Source organism: Pongo abelii, chromosome 20, assembly GCF_028885655.2.
Source record: "Pongo abelii isolate AG06213 chromosome 20, NHGRI_mPonAbe1-v2.0_pri, whole genome shotgun sequence".
NCBI lineage: Eukaryota > Metazoa > Chordata > Mammalia > Primates > Hominidae > Pongo > Pongo abelii.
In genome coordinates this window covers 11405308-11428500 of record NC_072005.2, presented here as the reverse complement: position 1 = coordinate 11428500, position 23193 = coordinate 11405308, and the positions used below count along the sequence as shown (strand labels likewise).

General features: G+C 51.6%; 2 protein-coding genes and 1 long non-coding RNA gene across 3 annotated transcripts; 2 read left to right on the top strand and 1 right to left on the bottom strand.

The window, feature by feature from the left end:
• Positions 1-5238: 5238 nt before the first annotated feature.
• EPOR (erythropoietin receptor) lies at positions 5239-12438 on the top strand. Its single transcript, XM_002828689.5, has 8 exons — positions 5239-5500; positions 6361-6496; positions 7507-7682; positions 7762-7919; positions 8402-8555; positions 8639-8726; positions 10841-10928; positions 11024-12438. Exons 1-8 carry the CDS (start codon positions 5386-5388, stop codon positions 11633-11635), a joined length of 1527 nt encoding a protein of 508 aa, XP_002828735.1. The 5' UTR covers positions 5239-5385; the 3' UTR covers positions 11636-12438.
• A 1057-nt stretch (positions 12439-13495) lies between these two features.
• On the bottom strand, positions 13496-15860 carry SWSAP1 (SWIM-type zinc finger 7 associated protein 1). The gene is made up of 2 exons (XM_002828688.5): positions 14698-15860; positions 13496-14119 (listed from the first exon to the last, which is right to left on the bottom strand). Exons 1-2 carry the CDS (start codon positions 14941-14943, stop codon positions 13616-13618), a joined length of 750 nt encoding a protein of 249 aa, XP_002828734.4. The 5' UTR covers positions 14944-15860; the 3' UTR covers positions 13496-13615.
• Positions 14933-23067, top strand: LOC129051878 (uncharacterized). The gene is made up of 3 exons (XR_008516403.2): positions 14933-15014; positions 18296-18482; positions 21898-23067. It is a non-coding gene; the product is annotated as an uncharacterized LOC129051878 (long non-coding RNA).
• Positions 23068-23193: the final 126 nt, after the last annotated feature.

Below are 23193 nucleotides of genomic sequence, written 5' to 3'. Positions count from 1 at the left end.
CCTTAAGACAATTTGGATATTTTTTGCCCAAATGGGTATTTTTTTCCTCTGTCTCCCAAAGTGTTGGGATTACAGGCATGAGCCACCGCACCCGGCCTCTTAAGATCATTTGGATGTTAGTTCAGCATCCTTCTTGAACTAGTTTAATCAAATTGCTATACTTACTGAATGCTTATTGTATGTCAAGAACTGTTTTAAGAACTTGACACAGGGGCCGGGCGCGGTGGCTCATGCCTGTAATCCCAACACTTTGGGAGGCCGAGGCAGGCGGATCACCTGAGGTCAGCAGTTCAAGACCAGCCTCAACATGGAGAAACCCTGTCTCTACTAAAAATACAAAATTAGCCGAGCGTGGTGGTACATGCCTGTAATCCCAGCTACTCGGGAGGCTGAGGCAGGAGAATCGCTTGAACCTAGGAGGCAGAGATTGCAGTGAGATGAGATTGTGCCATTGCACTTCAGCCTGGACAACGAGAGCGAAACTCCATCTCAAAAAAAGAAAAAAAAAAAGAACTTGACACAGTCTAATTTAATCCTTACCATAGCTCTATGGAGTAGACATTATTTTCACTTTATACATTTTATTTATTTATTTATTTATTTATTCATTTATTTATTTTTAGAGACAGTGTCTTGCTCTGTAACCAGACTGGAGTGCAGTGGTGCGATCATAGCTCACGGCAGCCTCGAACTCCTGGACTCAGGTGATCCTACTCAACCTCCTGAGTAGCTGGGACTACAGGCACATACCACCACACTAGGCTAATTTTTCTTCTTTTTTGTAGAGTCGGGGTCTTGCTATGTTGCCCAGGCTGGTCTCAAACTACTATCTTCAATTGATTCTCCTGCCTCGGCCTTCCAAAGTGCTGGAATTACAGGCAAGAGCCACCATGTCTGGGCCGGAAGAGACACTTATCGTCCACTATTTTTTTTTTTTTTTTTTTTTTTTTGAGATGGGGTCTCACTCTGTCACCCAGGCTGGAGTGCCGGGGTGTGAACATGGTTCACTGTAGCCTCCACCTCTTGGGCTCAATTAATCATCCCACTTCAGCCCCCTGAGTAGCTGAGACCACAGATGCATGCCACCTTGCCTGGCTAACTTAAAAACAAAGTTGGCCAGGTGCGATGGCTCATGCCTGTAATCCTAGCACTTTGGGAGGCTAAGGCGGGTAGATCACCTGAGGTCAGAAGTTCAAGACCAGCCTGGCCAACATGGTGAAACCCTGTCTCTACTAAAATAAAAAAATTAGCGATGGCGGGTGCCTATAATCCCAGCTACTCAGGATGCTGAGATGGGAGAATCACTTGAACCCGGGAGATGGTGGTTCCAGTGAGCTGAGGTCACACCACTGCACTCCAGCCTGGGCAGCTGAGCGAGACTCCGTCTCAAAAAAAAAAAAAAAAAAAAAGTTGGCTGGGCGTGGTGGCTCACACCTGTAATCCTAACACTCCAACACTTTGGGAGGCCAAGGCAGGCGCATCACCTGAGGTCAGGAGTTTGAGACCAGCCTGGCCAACATATAGCGAAACCCCGTCTCTACTAAAAGAAATACAAAAATTAGCTGGGCATGGTGGCACACATCTGTAGTCCCAGCTACTTGGGAAGCTGAGGCAGGAGAATCGCTTGAACCCGGGAAACAGAGGTTGCAATGAGCCGAGATGGCGCCATTGCACTCCAGCTTGGGCGACAGAGAAAGACTCCGTCTCTCAAACAAACAAACAAACAAAAAATGTTTTATAGAGACGGGATCTCACTCTGTCACCCAGGCTGGATTGCAGCGGCATGAACATGGTTCGCTGCAGCCTCCACCTTCTGGGCTCATGTGATCCTCCCACCTCAGCCTCCCGAGTAGCTAGGACCACAGACGTGTGGCACCTCATCTGGCTTACTTAAAAAAACAAAAAACAAAACAAAACAAAAACATGTTTTATAGACACAAGGTCTCACCTTGTCAGCCAGGCTTCAGGCAAGGGAGGGTTAAGTAACTTACTCAAGGTCCCATGGTAAGTGGGTGCTGTTCAAATATTTATCCAACTCCAGAAAACATGCATTTAACTCTGGGGCCGGTTTGCCATTCATAATAATTTATTGTGACCAAAGTTATGAAACAGGTGTCCGTCTTGTTTGTTCCACCTCCCTCTCACATACATGCACAGTCTAAATATCAATTTCCTGAGGAAGAGATTTGCTTTGACTTCCGTTTTTTAAAAGCGCAGGGTTACACAGGCACAGTTGTACCCAGTGGCTAACACGAGATCAGCTCTTTCTCTACCTCTCTCAGCTTGATTTTCTCTACATCTCTAATCTTTTACTCCACAAAATATTTCTTGAGCTTCTACTGTGTGCCAGGCCCTGTTCTATATGCTAGGGATACAGCAAAGAACAAAAGGGTAAAAAAAAATCCCTGCCTGAGGCTGGGCGCGGTGGCTCATGCCTGTAATCCCAGCACTTTGGGAGACCAAGGCAGGCAGATCACAAAGTCAGGAGTTCGAGACTAGCCTGGCCAACATGGCGAAACCCCGTCTCTACTAAAAATACAAAAAAATAGCTGGGCGTGGTGGCGGGTGCCTGTAATCCCAGCTACCCAGGAGGCAGAGGCAAGAGAATCACTTGAACCTGGGAGGTGGAGGTTGCAGTGAACCAAGATCATGCCATTGTACTGCAGCCTGGGCAACAAGAGCAAGACTCCACAAAATAAATAAATAAATAAATAAATAAATAAATAAATAATAAAATAAAATAAGATAAAATAAAACAAATAACTAAATAAATCCCTGGCTGGGCTCAGTGACTCACGCCAGTAATCCCAGCACTTTGGGAGGCTGAAGAGGGGGGATCACTTGAGGTCAAGAGCTCAAGACAAGCCTGGCCAACACAGCAAAACCCCGTTTCAACTAAAACTACAAAAATTAGCTGGGTGTGGTGGCACACACCTGTAGTCCCAACTACTCTGGAGGCTGAGGAAGGAGAATCACTTGAATCCAGGAGGCGAAGGCTGCAGTGAGCCAAGATTGTGCCATTGCACTCTAACCTGGGTGACAGAGCAAGACACCATCTAAAAAAAAAAAATCTCTGCTTTCATGGAGTAGTAAGGGCAGCGAATCAATAACAAAACATCAAATACATGTCAGGTGACAATAAGCACATTGGCTACAAACAAAAACAAAAAACCCATCTGCTTAATAGCAACGGGGGGGAGTATTGCTATTTTATTTTTATTTATTTATTTTTATTTTTATTTATTTATTTATTTTATTTATTTTTTTGAGACGGAGTCTCACTCTGTTGCCCACGCTGGAGTGCAGCGGCGCGATCTTGGCTCACTGCAAGCTCCACCCCCTGGGTTCACACCATTCTCCTGCCTTAGCCTCCCGTGTAGCTGGGACTACAGGCACCCGCCACCACGCCCGGCTAATTTTTTCTATTTTTAGTAAAGATGGGGTTTCACTGTGTTAGCCAGGATGGTCTCGATCTCCTGACCTTGTGATCCACCCACCTCGGCCTCCCAAAGTGATGGGATTACAGGCATGAGCCACTGTGCCCGGCCTATTTATTTATTTTTTTGAGACAGAGTTTCAATCTTGTCCACAGCCTGGAGTGCAATGGTGCGATCTCAGCTCACTGCAACCTCTGCCTTCTGGTTTCAAGCAATTCTCCTGCCTCAGCCTCCTGAGTAGTTGGGATTACAGGCACCCACCACCACGCTTGAATATATACATATTTTTTTGAGACGGAGTCCCGCTCTGTCACCAGGCTGGAGTGCAGTGGCACAATATCGGCTCACTGAAACCTCTGGCTCATGGGTTCAAGTGATTCTCCTGCAGCCTCCCAAGTAGCTGGGATTACAGGCATGCAGCACCACGCCCAGCTAATTTTTGTATTTTTGGTAGAGATGGGGTTTTACCATGTTGGCCAGGATGGTCTTGATCTCTTGACCTCGTGATCTGCTCACCTCGGCCTCCCAAAGTGCTGGGATTACAGGTGTGAGCCACTGCGCCTGGCCTACAGCTGGCTAATTTTTGTATTTTTAGTAGAGACGTGGTTTCGCCATGTTGGCCAGGCTGGTCTCAAACTCCTGACCTCATGATCCACCTGTCTTGGCCTCCCAAAGTGTTGGGACTACAGGTATGAGCCACCGCGCCCAGCCAATTATTATTATTTTTTGAGATGGAGTCTCACTCTGTTGCCCAGGCTGGAGTTGCAGTGGCATGATCTTGGCTCACTGCAATCTTCATCTCCCAGATTGAAGCAGTTCTCATGCCTCAGCCTCCTGAGTAGCTGGGATTACAGGCACACGCCACCACATCTGGCTAATTTTTGTATTTTTAGTAGAGATGGGATTTCACCATGTTGGCCAGGCTGGTCTCAAACTCTTGACCTCAAGTGATTGCCCACGTCAGCCTCCCAAAGTGCTGGGATTATAGGCATGAGCCACCGGGCCCAGCCCAAGAGAATAAAAATGTGGGTGGTAAAAAATTTTTTCCCAAAAATACATAAATGAAAATCTCACATATTATGCATACTGCCCAGGAGCATGGCCTAGTACTGTGCAAACATTCAACTGCTGGTTGTTGTAAGGATTATTATTGGCCGGCTTCAGTGGCTCATGCTGATATTCCCAGCACATTGGCAGATGGAGGCTGGAGGATTGCTTAAATCCAGGATTTCAAGACCAGCCTGGACAACATAGTGGGATCCCATCTCTACAAAGAATTTTAAAAATTAGCCAGGTGCGGTGGGAAGATTGCTTCAGTCCAAAGGCTGCAGTGAGCTATGATTGTGCCACTGCACTCCAGCCTGGGTGACAGAGCAACACCCTGACTGAGACAGAGAGAGAAGGAAGGAAGGAAGGGAGGAAGGAAGGAAGGAAGGAAGGAAGGAAGGAAGGAAGGAAGGAAGGAAGGAAGGAAGGAAGGGAGAGAGAGAAAATAATTTTTATTTATTTCCAGGCTGGGAAGAGATGCTGATTTCTGCAATAAAATCAGTAGATACATTTTTTGGAATGTTCGCTATGTGCCAGGCTAGATTTTTCAGATGAGAAGTCTGAAGCTCAGGTAAGGTAAGTCACCTGTCCAGGGCCACATAGGAAAAAAAAGTGTGTCTGAAGCCAGAACGGGAGCTGTCGCAGCCCAACTCCCTCCCCTGCCCCCAAGCGGCCTCTGGGCTCGGGAAGGGCCCCTGCCTCCTCCCGCCAGGCACTTATCTCTACCCAGGCTGAGTGCTGGCCCCGCCCCCTCGGGGATCTGCCACTTAGAGGCGCCTGGTCGGGAAGGGCCTGGTCAGCTGCGTCCGGCGGAGGCAGCTGCTGACCCAGCTGTGGACTGTGCCAGGGGCGGGGGACGGAGGGGCAGGAGCCCTGGGCTCCCCGTGGCAGGGGCTGTATCATGGACCACCTCGGGGCGTCCCTCTGGCCCCAGGTCGGCTCCCTTTGTCTCCTGCTCGCTGGGGCCGCCTGGGCGCCCCCGCCCAACCTCCCGGACCCCAAGTTCGAGAGCAAAGGTAAGGATGAGCTGCGTGTGGACCCCTACACTGGAGCCTGCAGGACCATGCTGGGGCCTGAACTCCCAGCCTAGGTCCTGGGGGCCATGCCTGTTTCTGGACTTCCTGACCGGGTCCTGGGGGCCAAGCTGGCATCTGAACCCTTAGACTGGGTCCTGGATGGGTGGGGGGCGGGGTGGGGTATATTAGGATCCAAGACTCCTGATCGCGTCCCGGGGAAGAGCTAGAGTGGGCTTAAGGTTCCCGTTTTACCTTTTCAGGGAGTCTGGGACATGCTAAATCCTAAGGGGGCTGACTTGGTGCTAAGGTCCCTGGGGGATGGGGACCAAGCCGACCCTCCCTAGGGGAGGGAGGATAAAGCCTGAGTCCGAGATGGAGGGGCCAAGCCACAGGCTACTGTAAACACGGTTTGTGTGAGGGCGCCAGATCACTTGCCCGGCCCGGTGGAGGGAGGGAGGCGGGGGGCACGGTTGGCGCTATCGGTTGGCGGGGAGCCTGCCGGGGCCGATAGGGGGCCCGCCTCTCCGCACACACCCCCAGCCGCGCGCGTGTCCTAGGCTGGGGCGGGGCTGGCAGTCCGGAGCTCGAGGTCTTGAACGCCGCGCCCAGCTCAGCTGGCCGCTGGGTGGGCAGGTGTGCGCGAGTGGTGACGGCGGGGAACAGTAAGGCGAGCAACTGGCCCCTGGGAATTAGGGGGGCACCACCTCTGCGGACCCCTCCAAGGGCCCCGCTTGGGAAGATGGCAGGGCGGGGCTTTTTTCTTATCGGGTCCACCCAGGCTGCGGGAGGGAAGAGGAGGGGGCTGTCTCCCGAGGATAGAGCTCAGACCCCCATGCCCTTCCTTTGTCGCCCCTCCCCAGCGGCCTTGCTGGCGGCCCGCGGGCCCGAAGAGCTTCTGTGCTTCACCGAGCGGTTGGAGGACTTGGTGTGTTTCTGGGAGGAAGCGGCGAGCGCTGGGGTGGGCCCGGGCAACTACAGCTTCTCCTACCAGCTCGAGTGAGTCCGATCCGGCGGGCGCCTCCACGGGCGGAGGGAGGGGGTGGGGCAGAGCTCCCTGGAGGTCGTAGCCTCGTATGTCCCCTGCTGTTCGAGGCCCAACGGCGCCTCCAGTCGTGGTCACTGGAGGGAAACCTGCGGGTCCAGGGCTGGCACGCCCTCTATGGGCCGGGGCGCGAATACTCCCGCGATCACCGCTGGAACGCGACCCCAAACATCAGGCTGGGATAACAACGCCTCCAAATCTAGGGTAAGGCGTTACTACGTCGGGGCTGGGACGCCTTCTCGAGGTAGTATCCAAAAGGAGGCCAGCAGTGGCTCATGCCTGTAATCCCAACTCTTTGGAAGGTCGAGGCGGAAGAACCGCTTGAGCCCAGGAGTTCAAGACCAGCCTGGGCAACACAGCGAGATCCCCGTCTCTTAAAAAAAAATTAGACTGGGCGCGGTGGCTTACGCCTGTAATCCCAGCACTTTGGGAGCCTGAGGCAGGAGGATCACCTGAGGTCGGGAGTTTGAGACCAGCCTGGCCAACATGGAGAAACTCTATCTCTACTATAAATACAAAATTAGCCGGGCGTGGTGGCGCATGCCTGTGATCCCAGCTACTCGGGAAGCTGCGGCAGGAGAATCGCTTGAACCCGGGAGGCGGAGGTTGCGGTGAGCCGAGGTAGCGCCATTGCACTCCAGCCTGGGCAACAAGAGCCAAACTCCGTCTCAAAAAAAAAAAAAAAAAAAAAAAGCCAGGCGTGGCGCGTGCCTGTGGTCTCAACTACTTGGGAAGCTGAGGTGGGAGGATCCCTTAAGCCCCAGAATTTGAGGCTGCAGTGAGCCATGATCGCGCCACTGCACTCCAGCCTGGGCGACGAAGGAAGACCTTGTCACACACACACACACACAAGGCTAGACCTTGTGTCACACATACACACAGCCCCCCACAGGCCAGGCAATGCCAACTCCCCGGTCCCGTCTCCCAACCTGCTCCCTTCCCTCCCGGGTCCCTGGGCGCATAGGGATGAGCCATGGAAGCTGTGTCGCCTGCACCAGGCTCCCACGGCTCGTGGTGCGGTGCGCTTCTGGTGTTCGCTGCCCACAGCCGACACGTCGAGCTTCGTGCCCCTAGAGTTGCGCGTCACAGCAGCCTCCGGCGCTCCGCGATATCACCGTGTCATCCACATCAATGAAGTAGGTAAGTGCTCTGGGAATGGAGGAGTGGTCTTAGGAGAGTGTCTCAGTCCTCGCCCACCTGACCAACCCCATGCCTGCAGTGCTCCTGGACGCCCCCGTGGGGCTGGTGGCGCGGTTGGCTGACGAGAGCGGCCACGTAGTGTTGCGCTGGCTCCCGCCGCCTGAGACACCCATGACGTCCCACATCCGCTACGAGGTGGACGTCTCGGCCGGCAACGGCGCAGGGAGCGTGCAGAGGGTGAGGCCAGCCCCTACGGCCCAGCCCCCAAAGCTCCACTGACTAGGGCCCAGCCACGCCTCTCGAGGTCGCGCCCGGTGCCGCCTTCAGGGCCGGTCCGTGACATCCCACATCCCATTACCCTGGTGCTGAAGACCGTTCCACGCACACAGGCACGCCCCCTTTCCTAATGTCCTCGCAAGCCTGCTGAACCCCAACTTCTTCTCCCTCCGGCCCGTAACCCTAGACCCCTTTAGCGCCCGGCTCCCTCTACGAGTGCTAGCCCAGTTATTAAATTGCCCGGGTCCCGCCCCTTGGTACCAGAGACTCTCTCTCTCATTGGCCCTGAGCTTTCTTGGGCTCCTCCCCCTACTCTTATTGGTCCCATTGCTATTCTAGGGTACCGTTTTCCCTTCCCCTGATTGGCTCAGTTCCACCAGGGCCCGCCCCCACGTGATCTATTTTTGTCTGCCACGCCTCCCTTGCCTTGGTTCCGCCCCCAGGTGGAGATCCTGGAGGGCCGCACCGAGTGTGTGCTGAGCAACCTGCGGGGCCGGACGCGCTACACCTTCGCCGTCCGCGCGCGTATGGCTGAGCCGAGCTTCGGCGGCTTCTGGAGCGCCTGGTCGGAGCCTGTGTCGCTGCTGACGCCTAGTGGTGAGGCCCCGGCGGGGGTGTAGGAGAAGCCGGGGCGAATCACGGGGCAAGCCCACCGCCCTGACCTCCTCCCCGCCTCTTAGACCTGGACCCCCTCATCCTGACGCTCTCCCTCATCCTCGTGCTCATCCTGGTGCTGCTGACCGTGCTCGCGCTGCTCTCCCACCGCCGGTGAGCTCCCCATTTGGGCGCTGGGCCCAGACTCCTTCCCGCCAACGGTCCTCTTTCACTATGGAAACCTAGGCTCAGAGAGAGACACGCACTTGCCCAAGGTCACGCAGTAAGGATTCACGTCAGTGGCAGGGCTGGGATGCATGCCAGACTAGACCCAGACTCTTCGTTGACATTTTCTGCTCTTGGGGACTTTCACTTGATTTTCCTTCTACATCAGGGGCTGCCATTTCTTTGGTCCCTTTGTTAGTTCCTTTCCCCAGTGTCATCACCTTTGTAAAATCAACTAGATGGATTTAGTGAAAGAATTTAAGCCCCTAAATGCCTCCCCACCCCTGCGGTGAAGCTCCTCAGACACTATGATCAGACCAGCCATTCTGAGGTATTTGTAATTCCAAGCACACACTAGGTGGTTTCACACCGCCAAGCTTCTGCCCATGCTGTTCTCTCTGCCTGGAATGCCCTTCCTGCCTTGTCTGCTAAGCAGTCTTCTAGTCGTCTTTCATGGCCCTGTTCATTTACTTGGTTGGAAAATACAAACAGAGTGCCAAACATGTGCCAGGCACTGGAGAGAGAATGGAGAACAAGCTAGACCCTGACCACAAGTCCCTGACCTTGTGGATCTCAAGTCAACAAACAAGGGACCCAAGAAATATTTGATGATAAATTGTAATGAGTGATATCACAGAAACAAACAGAATGTGGTGACATGACAGGATGGTCAGGGAAGGCCTCCAGGAGGAGGTGACATCAGAGCGGAAACCTGAAGATTGGAAGGAAGCAGCCGCTTGAAAAGTGGGGAGAAGAAACAGCAAGTGCAAAGGCCCTGAGGTGGGAATGAGATTGGAACATTCAGCCAGCTTCAAGAATTGCCACATGGCATGGCCTGGCATGGTGGCTCACACCTGTAATCCCAGCACTTTGGGATGCCGAGGCAGGCAGATCACCTGAGGTTGGGAGTTCGTGACCAGCCTGACCAACATGGAGAAACCCCATCTCTACTAAAAATACAAAATTAGCCAAGCGTGGTGGCACATGCCTGTAATCCCAGCTACTCGGGAGGCTGAGGCAGGAAAATCACTTGAACCCAGGAGGTGGAGATTGCAGGTGAGCTGAGATCGTGCCATCGCACTCCAGCCTGGGCAATAAGAGTGAAACTCTGTCTCAAAAAAAAAAAAAAAAATTGCTACATGGCTAGAGCAGTATGTAAGGGGGTGTGGCAGATATTGAGATGAGGGAGGTGACAGGGGTCATATAATGCAGGGCCTTCTGCAGGGTGGTGGGGAGGAGTTTGGAGTTTGGATTTTTTTTTTTTTTTTTTTTTTTTGAGACAGAGTCACTCTTGTCGCCCAAGCTGGAGTGCAGTGCAGCAGTCTTGGCTCACTGCAATCTCTGCCTCCCAGGTTCAAGTGATTCTCCTGCCTCAACTGCCTGAATAGCTGAGATTACAGGCGTGCATGCCCGGCTAATTTTGTAGTTTTAGTAGAGCCGGGGTTCCACCATGTTGGCCAGGCTGGTCTCAAACTCCTGACCTCAGGTGATCTGCTCACATCAGCCTCTCAAAGTGCTGGGATTATAGGCGTGAGCCACCGTGCCCGGCTTGGATTTTATCCTGAATGCCTTCTCTCATTACCCCAGAAGGTAACATAATATTTATCTATGAAGTGACATCATGGACCTCCTGGAAAAATCTGGGCCAGAGTTTTGGGTTTTTTTTATTTATTTTTTTTTTAGAGATGGGGTCTCACTATGTTTCCCAGGCTGGTCTTGAACTCCTGGGTTCAAGTGATCCTCCCACCTCAGCCTCCCAAAGTACTGGGATTATAGTGCTGGTGTAAACCACTGCACCTGGCCATGGCCAGGATTAAAGGGAGAATGACCAATGTATATTGAACTCCTATGCACCCTTCAATACCCTGTTCCATTTACCCTTTTGTAGGGCCTTGCTGATGCTTCAGCCAAAACCCCTGTCCCCCGGCCCTGATGTACTCCTCTGCCTCCATTGTGATCACAGGGACCAAGTGTATCTGTGCCCCTATGACTGGGAGTGGAGGGGGTATTGGTGAGTATTCAATGAGTCATATCTATGTAACTATTTCTATTGGCTTCAACAGGGCTCTGAAGCAGAAGATCTGGCCTGGCATCCCGAGCCCAGAGAGTGAGTTTGAAGGCCTCTTCACCACCCACAAGGGTAACTTCCAGGTAGGTGGCCTGGTTGTCCTCTCAGTGCCTGGGCTTCCCTGCTTCTTGCAGCCAAACTGCAGGCCTCTCTGAGCAGGTTGGTGCTATTTCTTCAGCTGTGGCTGTACCAGAATGATGGCTGCCTGTGGTGGAGCCCCTGCACCCCCTTCACAGAGGACCCACCTGCTTCCCTGGAAGTCCTCTCAGAGCGCTGCTGGGGGACGATGCAGGCAGTGGAGCCGGGGACAGATGATGAGGGCCCCCTGCTGGAGCCGGTGGGCAGTGAGCATGCCCAGGATACCTATCTGGTGCTGGACAAGTGGTTGCTGCCCCGGAACCCGCCCAGTGAGGACCTCCCAGGGCCTGGTGGCAGTGTGGACATAGTGGCCATGGATGAAGGCTCAGAAGCATCCTCCTGCTCATCTGCTTTGGCCTCGAAGCCCAGCCCAGAGGGAGCCTCTGCTGCCAGCTTTGAGTACACTATCCTGGACCCCAGCTCCCAGCTCTTGCGTCCATGGACACTGTGCCCTGAGCTGCCCCCTACCCCACCCCACCTAAAGTACCTGTACCTTGTGGTATCTGACTCTGGCATCTCAACTGACTACAGCTCAGGGGACTCCCAGGGAGCCCAAGGGGGCTTATCTGATGGCCCCTACTCCAACCCTTATGAGAACAGCCTTATCCCAGCTGCTGAGCCTCTGCCCCCCAGCTATGTGGCTTGCTCTTAGGACACCAGGCTGCAGATGATCAGGGATCCAATATGACTCAGAGAGCCAGGGCAGACTCAAGACTTACTGAAAAGGGATGGCGAAGCCTCTCTCAGGAGTAGGGGCATTGCTGATTTTGTCTGCCCAATCCATCCTGCTCAGGAAATCACAACCTTGCAGTATTTTTAAATATGTATAGTTTTTTTGTATCTATATGTATATATACACATATGTATGTAAGTTTTTCTACCATGATTTCTACAAACACCCTGTAAGTCCCATCTTCCCCTGGGCATAGGCCATATGGGTAGAAGTTAAAGTTCTTGAGCTTATTCAGAAGCTGGATCTGCAATCTGAATGCTACTCATAACATAACAAAATAGTATGTTAAACAGCTCTTAAATCTTAGTGGCTTACCACATTAAATGATTTCTCTCTCCTAACTCAGCTCAAATGGGCAGCCATCCATGGGATGAGTCAGAGGTTCAGACTCTTCCAGTCTGTAGCTCTACCTTCTCTTAGGGTACTTAGATGGATCCTCTATTCTACAAACTGCCAGTCAGCAAGGGAAGAAAAAGGGCGGCAATGACCCTCAATGGGCCATTTGAGGGATCTGGCCTGGAAATGGGCTTCCTCTCTTCTTCTCACACCTCATTGGCTGGAAACAGTCACATGACCCCCAGTCACATGAAAGCCTGGGAAACTTAGTTTAGCTGTACACCCAGGAAGAGCAAAGCTGTTTAAGGGCCTCCAGCTTGTCTCTGCCACTAATAATAATAACAATAATTCTGAATCAGGCCATGTTCTAAGAAAGTACTCTGATGACACTTGGTGTCAACAAGTAACTCAATGGGAGTTTTGCTTTAACTACTTTTTTTTTTTTCTGAGACAGGGTCTCACTCTGTTGCACAGGCTGGAGCCCAGTAGCTCAAACATGGTTCGCTGCAGCCTCGACCTCCTGGGCTCAGGCGATCATCCTGCCTCTCAGCTTTTCAAGTAGCTGGGACTACTGGCGTGCACCACCAAGCCTGACTGATTTTTTTTTTTTTTTTTTTGAGACGGAGTCTCGTCTCCATCACCCAGGCCGGAGTGCAGTGGCTCGATCTCAGCTCACTGCAACCTCTGCCTCCCGGGTTCAAGCAATTCTCCTGTCTCAGCCTCCCAAGTAGCTGGGATTACAGGTGCATGCCACCACGCCTGGCTAAATTTTGTATTTTTAGTAGAGACAGGGTTTCACCACGTAGGCCGGGCTGACGTGGAACTCCTGACCTCAGGTTATCCACCTGTCTCGGCCCCTAAAAACACACACACGTACCAGGGCATGTGTGCAAGAATGTTTGCAGCAGTAAATAAGGCAATCTGATGAAGAAATCAGGGTATAGTCACCCATGGAATTATATGCAATATGGAAAAAGGAATGAACTAAAAAAATGTAGATGAATCTTAGTAACAACGTTGAGTGCAAAAAGAAGGAAGTCTCAGAAGATTATGTTTATCATGAAACTTTTTTTTTTTTTTTGAGATGGAGTCTCGCTTTGTCGCCCAGGCTGGAGTGTAGTGGCACAATCTCGGCTCACTGCAACCTCCGCTTCCTGGGTTCAAGCAATTCTCCTGCCTAAGCCTCCCGAGTAGCTGGGACTACAGGCACCTGCCACCACACCCAGCTAATTTTTTTGTACTTTTAGTTGATCAGGATTTCATCATGTTGGGCAGGCTGGTCTCCAACTCCTGACCTCTGGTGATCTGACCGCCTCAGTCTCCCAAAATGCTGGGATTACAGGCGTGAGCCACCATGCCTGGCCTGAAGCTCTTTTTATAAAGTTTAAAGCAACAAAACTAAACAACATATTGATTGGGTACAATATATACAAGATAATGCTATACTTTTAAAAGAGAAAAAGCACTTTATATTGTTTAGGTCTTTGGATCTGCATATGTCCCTCAGGTAAGTATTCCAGCCATGGGAAACTGAAGCACAGAGAGGTAGTCACCCACCAAAGCTCAGGGCTGGCCTCCAGAGCTTGAACCCTTGCCTGAGCTGGGGTCACCAGCCTGGGTGGGCCACGGAGCGATCATCATTTCTCCATCTGATCGGAAAGTCACCCACCACTCTGTTCTGGGGCCCAGCCCGCCTGGCTCCAGGCAGGCTCGGAGGCCGTGCTCTCCTGGACCTGGTGCATCTGGCTGCAGCCAGCACTGGGCAGGAAAATACCGCTGGAGCAGTGCCAGGTGCAGGACGTCCCCACTATCTGCCTCCTCCTGGGTCTGGAGGGCCACCATGAGCCCACAGTCCCGGCCAGGCCCAAGCCGGTGGCTGAAGTGGGCAGCTGTGTCTAGAAGTAAGGCAATGAGGTAGGCGGCTTCCTGGGGCTCTGGGTCTTCCGCTAGGTACTCTTCTAGGCCGTCGAGCAGCAGAAGGGAGGGGGCTGGCCCCGGGGCCTCATGGGCAGAGCACAGGAGCCGGAAAAGCTCTTGGGTTGAGGGTGGGTACTGGAAGCGGATCTTCTAGAAGGAGAAACAGAAGGAAAGGGCCGGATTCAGCACAGGAAGCCAGACTCCGCAAAAGTAACCCTGCCTCCTTGCATACTTTCCTTGGTTCCAGGATGAACCAGCTTAGAGCTGTTAAATATTCTTGTATTCGCCCCTTTTTCCAGCACTCATCACTGCCGAGTATTAGTTGAGGGCAAGCCATTTTTGCTTGTTTTTGGCCAAATCTCTAGCGCAATTTTTCCACGGAAAACCCTCCCCCAGCATTCTCGGTCTGACCCCATCCTTGACACTAACAGGAACCAACTCAGGTCCAGAATGGACCCAAGCTTAGCCCCGCCCCTTGATGGGCCGGACTTCAATCTCTGGGCACCGCCTCTTGCTAACACCGCCCATCATTGGATGGGCTCTCACTTCAATCTTAACTAAGCTCCTCGTGGTGCCACTCCTCACTCCGCCTGCCTGACTCCGCCCCATCGTGGCTGCCCTGGCTCGCCCTTCCACCGTCCTCTCCATTGGCTTGTCTACCTGTTACTCAATATCCCGGATCTACTCCACCATTGGCTAGAACGCCTCTGCTCCCACCCCACGTTTACCTGGAGTCGCATTGGGTCTAGAGTCGTTCCGGCCCCGCGGGGCATGCTTTGAAGAGGGCTTCGTGTCAGGAAGAGGACTGGGCCTTGGCCCTCCCCCGCCGCCTCTAGGGCCGCAGCAAATAGCAGCGCTGTTTTTCCAGATCCTGGTGTACCGAGCAGCAGCAAAGGCGGTCCGGCGGCAGGCGTGTTCTCCCCGGACCAGACCGCACCGCCCCTGGTTAGCACCCTCCTCAGCGTCTCCGCCATTCGCCGCGTAGCTCTTGACCAATCGGTGGCTCGTTCCCAGCCTTAGTCCCGCCCAAGCCGTGGCCGCATCGGTACAGTTCACTTAGTTTCTCTATTGGTCTAGGAATCTGTCCATCAAAACTCGATTCCTCTGGTGAATGGGCAAATGGTTAGACCCTATGCGGAGGAATGGGTGCATTCGAGGGAAATAGGGAAATAAGAGCCTTCCCTGAGGGAGGCTGCTGGGGGAACCAGCACGAATACTATTATTGTCAGCTAATCAGACAAATACAAGGGTTGAGAGTTGGAGGAGTAGACCAGAATGAGTGACATATTATTTAAAGTCTCCTAGCCTCAGTTTGCCCTGCTGTAAAATGGGGCTTATGATATCTCAGAGGAGTATTGTGATCGGCATGTATTTGTGTGTGGTTTTGCTGATGTCATCCAATGACAACTGAGAGTTGGAGAGGGGGATGAGCTGTGTGCTTGTCTTTCTGTGCACCTGAGTATGGGCAGGAGTGTGTGTCTGGGGACACAGGCTCATGGACACTCGTGTGCAAAACATCAACGGCCATCCACGAAAGTCTGTGAGATGAAGGCTCTCAACTTACTTCCTCACTGGCTAAGGGGTTCTGTGGGGCCGCCTTTGTGGTACAGGAGGAAGGCAGGACCGCAGGACAAAGAAGGGAGCAGGAGAGATAAAGAGACAGGCGCTGGAAGACTGAAGGAGAGATACAGCAGAGACATTGTCTGTCTTGTTCACTTCTGTTCTCCAGTACCCAGAATAGCACCTAGCACATTTGTAGGTTCTCAAATACATGCTCGTTAAGACAATGAAGGAAGGGAGGTGGGATTGATTAGAAACAGGGAGAAAGGGAGGAACAAAGTGAATGATCGTGATCCCTGGCTGGCTCTTCTCACCCAGACTTCGCCCCAGAGCTGCCACTCACGCCTGTGTTGCCCTGGCAACCTTGTCTCCTGGTAACTCCAAAGTGGTGCCGTTGCCTGGAGACCCAGGGGCAGGAAGAAAGTGAGATTTCCTGGGCTTTCTCTCTCCCTCTGGGACCAGAAAACAGCTCCACGACATCCCCCAACACACCCACTCACACAGCTGGGCACCCTCACACCCCTCTACACACACACACACACCATGACATCTCTGAATATATTCTACTTTCAGAATCCCCATCATCCACGTGCTCCAACCTTGCCCTATCCTGACACAAAGCATCCCATACAAACTCTGTCCCACATGCATCCCCCACACCCTTTCTTTTGCAAAACACGCAACTATGACATTGCCACTACACACACAGACACACACGGTGAAGCACACTGATACACTGGGCTGTCAAACACACCACCTCAGCCCCCATCCCCCAGCAGATATACAACCCATGATTCACCTCACATTTCAACACTCCAAATGCACAAACAGGCCGGGTGTGGTGGCTCATGTCTGTAGTCCCAGTGCTTTGGGAGGCCAAGGCCTGAGGCCAAGAGTTCAAGACCAGCCTGGGCAATGTAGGGAGACCCCCATCTCTACAAAATACTTCAAAATTAGCCAGGTGTTGGCCGGGCGCGGTGGCTCACGCCTGTAATCCCAGCACTTTGGGAGGCCGAGGCGGGCAGATCACGAGGTCAGGAGATCAAGACCATCCTGGCTAACACGGTGGAAACCCAGCCTCTACTAAAAATAGAAAAAAAAAATTAGGCGGGCATGGTGGCAGGCGCCTGTAGTCTCAGCTACTTGGGAGGCTGAGGCAGAAGAATAGCGTGAACCCGGGAGACGGAGTTTGCAGTGAGCCGAGATCACGCCACTGCACTCCAGCCTGGGCGACAGAGCGAGACTGTCTCAAAAAAAAAAAAAAAAATTTAGCCAGGTGTGGTGGCGTGCACCTATAGTCCCAGCTACTTGGGAGTCTGAGGCAGGAGGATTGCTTGAGCCCAAGGAAGTCAAAACTGCAGTGAGCAGTGATTATGCCACTGCACTCCAGCCTGGGCAACAGAGCGAGACCCTATCTCAACAAAAACAAACAAAAATGCACAAATACTCAGTAGTGACACCCACATCACAGAGTCCAGCACAGTTACATACATGGGAGCATGCTGAATACAGCCTCACCACAAGTCCTTTGCACTTGATGTTCTTGTGTGTGTAGCAGTCAGCTTCCAGATATCCTTCTGACTTTTTTTTTTTTTTTTTTTTGAGACAGAGTTTTGCTCTAGTTGCCCAGGCTGGAGTGCAATGGTGCAATCTTGGCTCATCGCAACCTCCGTCTCCCAGGTTCAAGTGATTTTCCTGCCTCAGCCTTCCAAGTAGCTGGGATTACAGGCATGTACCACCACGCCCAGCTGATTTTGTATTTTTGGTACAGACGGGGTTTCTCCGTGTTGGTCAGACTGGTCTCAAACTTCTGACCTCAGGTGATCTGCCCGCCTTGGCCTCCCAAAGTGCTGGGATTACAGGCGTGAGCCACTGTGCCCAGCCGACTTTTTTTTCCCTCCACTCTTTTTAGGTCTTTGGTCAAAATATCATCTACTCGGAGAGGCTTCCCCTGACTGCCTGCCCAAAATTGCACACATTTCACTCTTTAACTGATTATCTGTTTTTGTTGTTATTGTCGTGTTTTGTTTTTTCGAGACGGAGTCTTGCTCTGTCACCCAGGTTGGAGTGCAGTGGCGCGATCTCAGCTCACTGCAATCTCCACCTCCCGGGTTCAAGCAATTCTCCTGCCTCAGCTTCCTGAGTAGCTGGGATTACAAGTGTGCGCCACCACGCCTGGCTCATTTTTGAATTTTTAGTATAGACGGGGGTTTCACCATGTTGGCCGGGCTGGTTTCGAACTCCTGACCTCGTGATCCACCCGCCTCGGCCTCCCAAAGGGCTGGAAGTACAGCGGGAGCCACTGCGCCCAGCCAGCTGTCTTTATTTCTCTCTAAATAACATTCACTTCTAATGTTATCCGTTTATCTGATGGCCTCTCTCCCCACTAGCTCCACGAGGATAAGGTCTTTGTTTTTGGTCACTGCTAGTTCCTCAGTTTCTAGTATGGCACCTGGTACGCAATAGGTGCTCATGAATGTCGGCTGAGTTGAGAATATTCAGCAGTGATGCAGACATTTGGCAAATCTCTCATGCACACAGCCCTTCTTTCACTTATCAGAATTTTGTCTTCATATCTTTTTTTTTTTTAGACGGAGTCTCGCTCTGTCACTCAGGCTGGAGTGCAGTGGTGCGATCTCGGCTCACTGCAGCCTCTACCTCCCGGGTTCCAGCAATTCTCCTGCCTCAGCCTTCCGGGTAGCTTGGATTACAGGTACACACCACTATGCCCAGCTTATTTTTTTTTTTCTTTTGTATTTCTTTCAGTAGAGATGGGGTTTCACTATGTTGGCCAGGCTGGCCTCAAACTCTTGACCTCAGGTGATCCGCCTGTCTTGGCCTCCCAGAATGCTAGGATTATAGGCATGAGCCACTGTGTCTGGCCTGTCTTCACATCTTGACAGAAGAAGATTTACCACAGAGGAGAATCATGGAGGAATGGACCTACCTGCAGGTAGGGTTGGACCTGGGGCTATGGGGTAGGAACTAGGTGGCTTGGGGTCACTCTGTGCCTATCCTTAGTTTACTGGCATCCTCAAGCAATAAGTTCATTCATTTAACAAACATTTATTGAGCATTTACTATGTATCAGGGCCTATTCTAGTAACTGTAGACCCCACAGTGAACAGACAACAGACCAAATCTCTGTCCTGGTAGAGCGACATCCGAGTGAGGGAGACCTATAAAGACCCACTGAGCATCACAAGGAATTTAAACACCGTGTGAGCACATGACAAGCATAGGTAAAAAGACATTTGCACAAGGGGCCGGGCACGATGACTCACCCTTGTAATCCCAGCACTTTGGGAGGCTGAGGCGGGCAGATCACCTGATATCGGGAGTTTGAGGCCAGCCTGACCAACATGGTGAAACCCCATCTCTAGTGAAAATACAAAAATTAGCTGGGCGGGGTGGGGCGCCTGTAATCACAGCTACTCAGGAGGCTGAGGCAGGAGAATCGCTTGAACTCGGGAGGTGGAGGTTGCAGTGAGCTGAGATCGCGCCATTGCATTCCAGCCTGGGTGACAGAGCAAGACTCCATCTCAAAAGAAAAAATAAAAATAAAAGAAATTTGCACAAGGAAGGGAAGTTAGAAGGAAGGGTCAGTTGTTTTTTCAATTTGAATAGGGTGTTTGGGTCAGGCTGGGAAGGCGACATTTGAGAAAAGGCCTGAGAGAGGTCAGGGAGTGAACTGTGCAAATATGCAGGGGAAGAACATTCTAGGTGGAGAAAGTGCAAGGGCCCTGAGGCATTGGGAGAAAAGTTGGCTTTTACTCAAGTCATGAGGAGACAGAAGAGAGCTCTGTGCCTGGGATAGTTGTGTTGTGACGTTCTAAATCAGAGATCTGTTTTAGTCAACTTGAGATTAAGATGCTGTGAGACCCACAGGGGCATGTTGAGAATGCTTTTGATTTTTGTTGTTGTTCTTGTCGTTTTTTTATTTTTTGAGACTGAGTCTCGCTCTGTCACCCAGGCTGGAGTGCAATGGTGCGATCTGGACTCACTGCAACCTCCGCCTCCTGGGTTCAAGTGATTTTCCTGCCTCAGCCTCCTGAGTAGCTGGGATTACAGGCACATGCTGCCACTCCTGGCTAATTTTTGTAATTTAGGAGAGATGGGGTTTCACTATGTTGGCCAATCTGGTCTGGAACTCCTGACCTCAGGTGATCTGCCACCTCAGCCTCCCTAAGTGCTGGGATTACAGGCGTGAGCCACTGCTCCAGGCCTAAACACTTTACTTTTTAGAGAGCGGGGTCTTGCTACATTGCCTAGGCTGATCTCAAACTCCTGGGTTCAAGCAATCCTCTTACCTAGACCTCCCATAGTGTTGGGATTACAGGAGTGAGCCACTGTGCCCAGCTGAGAAGGCTTTCATTTTTTTTTTTTTTTGAGCTGGAGTTTCGCTTTTGTTGCCCAAGCTGGAGCGCAATGGCATGATCTCAGCTCACTGCAACCTCCACCTCCTGGGTTCAAGCGATTCTCCTGCCTCAGCCTCCTGAGTAGCTGGGATTACAGGCGCATACCACCACGCTCGGCTAATTTTTTGTATTTTTAGTAGTAACGGTGTTTCACCATGTTGGCCAGGCTGGTCTCAAACCCCTGACCTCAAGTGATCCGCCTGGCTGGGCCTCCCAGAGTGCTGGGATTACAGGCGTGAGCCACCACGCCAGGCCAATCCCAAACAGGTACAAGCCAGCCTGTGTTCTCTAAGCTCATCTATCCCAGTATGGGAGTTGGTGCAAGGCCAGGGCTGCTGTTACCACCCTCCTGAATGGGACCTGATCTTCCCCCACTTTTCCCATTATTGGCCAGCGCTCCGCATCAGCATCACAGACAGGGCCTGCTGGTTTGGGTGGTGGTGCTGTCCGTTGTGCTGAAGCTTTGCTTTCTTCCTGGCCCCAGTGGAGACAGCTGTGTGTCAGGAGAGACCACGGGTCTCAAGTGTGTAAGCTCTGGAAACAGGAGCCTTGGTCAGTCAATCAGGGGGCCTCATGATGCTGTCTTTCCTCTGCCATCAGCTCTCTGATGCTCTCATCTCATCCCTCAGTGGCCCATGATCAGCTCCACCATCTCCCCAACTTCCCCACCGTCTCCCCAACCTCCTTTTCTTCTGTCTCCTCTTCGCTCACCCTGTGCCAACTACTACACAAGCCACTTTGCTATTCCCTGAACACAGAAGGCACGTTCCCACCTCAAGGCTTTCGCACTTGCTCTTCCCTTTGCCTGGAGGTCTCCCCACCACATATTTGCATGGCTCCCTCCCTCCTAGTGTCATCTCAGAGAGAACTTCCTTGATCACTTTTTTTAAAATTGCAAACCATAGCCCAGGCATGGCAGCTCATGCTTTTAATCCCAGCATTTTGGGAGGCCAAAGTGGGAAGATCGCTTGAGCCCTGAAGTTGAAGACCAGCCTGGGGAATATAGCAAGACATTGTCTCTACTAAAAATTTAAAAAATTAGCAGACATGGTGGTGTGTGCCTGTAGTCCCAGCTACTTGGGAGGATCACTGGATCGCTGGATCCCAGAAGTTTAAGGCTGTAGTGAGCTATGATCGTGCCACTGCATTCCACCGGTCGCTCAGCCTGAGCAACAAAGAGAGCGAGACCCTCCCTATCTCTTAAAAAAAAAATTGCAAACCATGTCCCTATCCCACAGTTGTCACATCGCCTTCTGTAGCTTGAGTGTTCTCCTTATCACATATGAATATCTAACATATCAGAGATCCCTTAGCTAAATCCATGATCCCTGGAATTGGAAATTCAGGATTTTTCAGATGTTAAAAAAGTAATAGGGTATAAATACTATGTGTTTCATACCCCTAGTGGGACCAGGAGTAACATCCTCAAATCACTTTATCTTCAGCAAAACACAAGAATATTCATATCAAGTGAAATAAATAAAAGCTATACATAATCTCAGGTCAGTTCAGGTTAGGTTTTGCCATAAATGAGTTATGAAAGGATTTTGGTTTTCAGACTTCTTTTTCTTTTTTGAGACAGAGTCTCACTCTGTCACCCAGGCTGGAGTGTGGTGGTGCGATCTCAGCTCACTGCAACCTCTGCCTCCCGGGTTCAAGCAATTCTCCTGCCTCAGCCTCCCTAGTAGCTGGGATTACAGATGTGTGTCACCACACCTAGCTAATTTTTGTATTTTTAGTAGAGACGGGGTTTCACCATGTTGGCCAGGCTGGTCTTGAATTCCCGACCTCAGGTGATCCACCCGCTTCAGCATCCCAAAGTGCTGGGATTACAGGTGTGAGCAACCGTGCCTGGCCTGGTTTTCAGACTTCTGTAAAAAATTGGAATTGTGAATCTGTATATAGCTCATTTATTTTTATATTTATTAATTTGCGTATTTATTTATCCAGAGACATGGTCTCGCTTTGTCACCTAGGCTACAGTGCAGTGGCATGATCATGGCTCACGACAGTCTCGACTTCCTGGGCTCAAGGGACTCCTATCTCAGCCTCCTGCATAGCCGGGACTACAGGTGCGCACCGCCATGCCCAGCTAATTTTAAAATATATATATATATATTTGTACAGACGGGGGTCTCACTATGTTGCCCAGGTCATTCTCCAACTCCTAAGCTCAAGCAATCCTCCGGCCTTGGCCTCCCAAAGTGTTGGGATTACAGGTGTGGAGAGTAGGCCCCATTTACCTTGTTTATTGTCTTACATATTAGAACGCTCACATCCGTGACAGCAGAGGTTTGTGTCCGTTGTTTACTGCTGTAACCTCCCCCCACCACAACCCCCACCCTGTGCCTAACTAAACAGCACCTGTGCTTTGGTCTGAATGTTTGTGCCCCTTCCCCCGATTCATATGTTGAAATCCTAACCCACAGTGATAGGAGGTGGGGGCCTTTTAAAGGTGATTAGGTCATGAGGGTGGAGTCCTCATGAATGGGACTAGTGCTCTTATAAAAGAGGCCCCAGAGAGCTTCTCCACCTTCTGCCATGTGAGACTAGAGTGAGTCTATGAGGAAGCAGGCCCTCACTGGCCACCGAATCTGCTGGGGCCTTGATCTTGGACTTCCCAGCCTTCAGAACTGTCAGCAATAAACTTCTGTTAGGCCACGGGTGGTAGCTCATGTCTGTAATCCCAGCACTTTGGGAGGCTGGGGTTGGTGAACAACTTGAGCCCAGGAGTTCAAGACCAGCCCGGGCAACATGGCACAACCCTGTCTCTATTAAAAAAAATAGGCCAGGTATGGCGGCTCATGCCTATAATCCCAGCACTTTGGGAGGCCGAGGCAGGCGAATCACAAGGTCAGGAGTTCGAGACCACCCTGGCCAATACGGTGAAACCCCATCTCTACTAAAAATACAAAAATTAGCCGGGCATGGTGGCAGGTGCCTGTAATCCCAGCTACTTGGGAGGCTTGAGGCAGGAGAATCGCTTGAACCCAGGAGGCAGAGGTTGCAGTGAGCCGAGATCGTGCCATTGCACTCCAGCCTGGAGACAGAGCAAAACTCCATCTTAACAAAAAAAGAAACACACACACACACACACAATAAAAATAAGGCAGGCGCGGTGGCTCATGCCTGTAATCCCAGCACTTTGGGAAGCTGAGGCAGGCGGATCACGAGGTCAGGAGATCTAGACCATCCTGGCTAACATGGTGAAACCCCGTCTCTACCAAAAATACGAAAAATTAGCTG

What these genes read in the sequence shown, in the direction of transcription:
- SWSAP1 (XM_002828688.5), bottom strand. Translation starts at nt 14,943, where the DNA reads ATGGCGGAGACGCTGAGGAGGGTGCTAACCAGGGGCGGTGCGGTCTGG. An exon ending in TAGACCCAATGCGACTCCAG is followed by an intron (nt 14,120 to 14,697) that starts GTAAACGTGGGG and finishes TTCTCCTTCTAG; the next exon opens with AAGATCCGCTTCCAGTACCC.
- EPOR (XM_002828689.5), top strand. Translation starts at nt 5,386, where the DNA reads ATGGACCACCTCGGGGCGTCCCTCTGGCCCCAGGTCGGCTCCCTTTGT. An exon ending in GTCGCTGCTGACGCCTAGTG is followed by an intron (nt 8,556 to 8,638) that starts GTGAGGCCCCGG and finishes CCCGCCTCTTAG; the next exon opens with ACCTGGACCCCCTCATCCTG. An exon ending in CCCACAAGGGTAACTTCCAG is followed by an intron (nt 10,929 to 11,023) that starts GTAGGTGGCCTG and finishes CTATTTCTTCAG; the next exon opens with CTGTGGCTGTACCAGAATGA.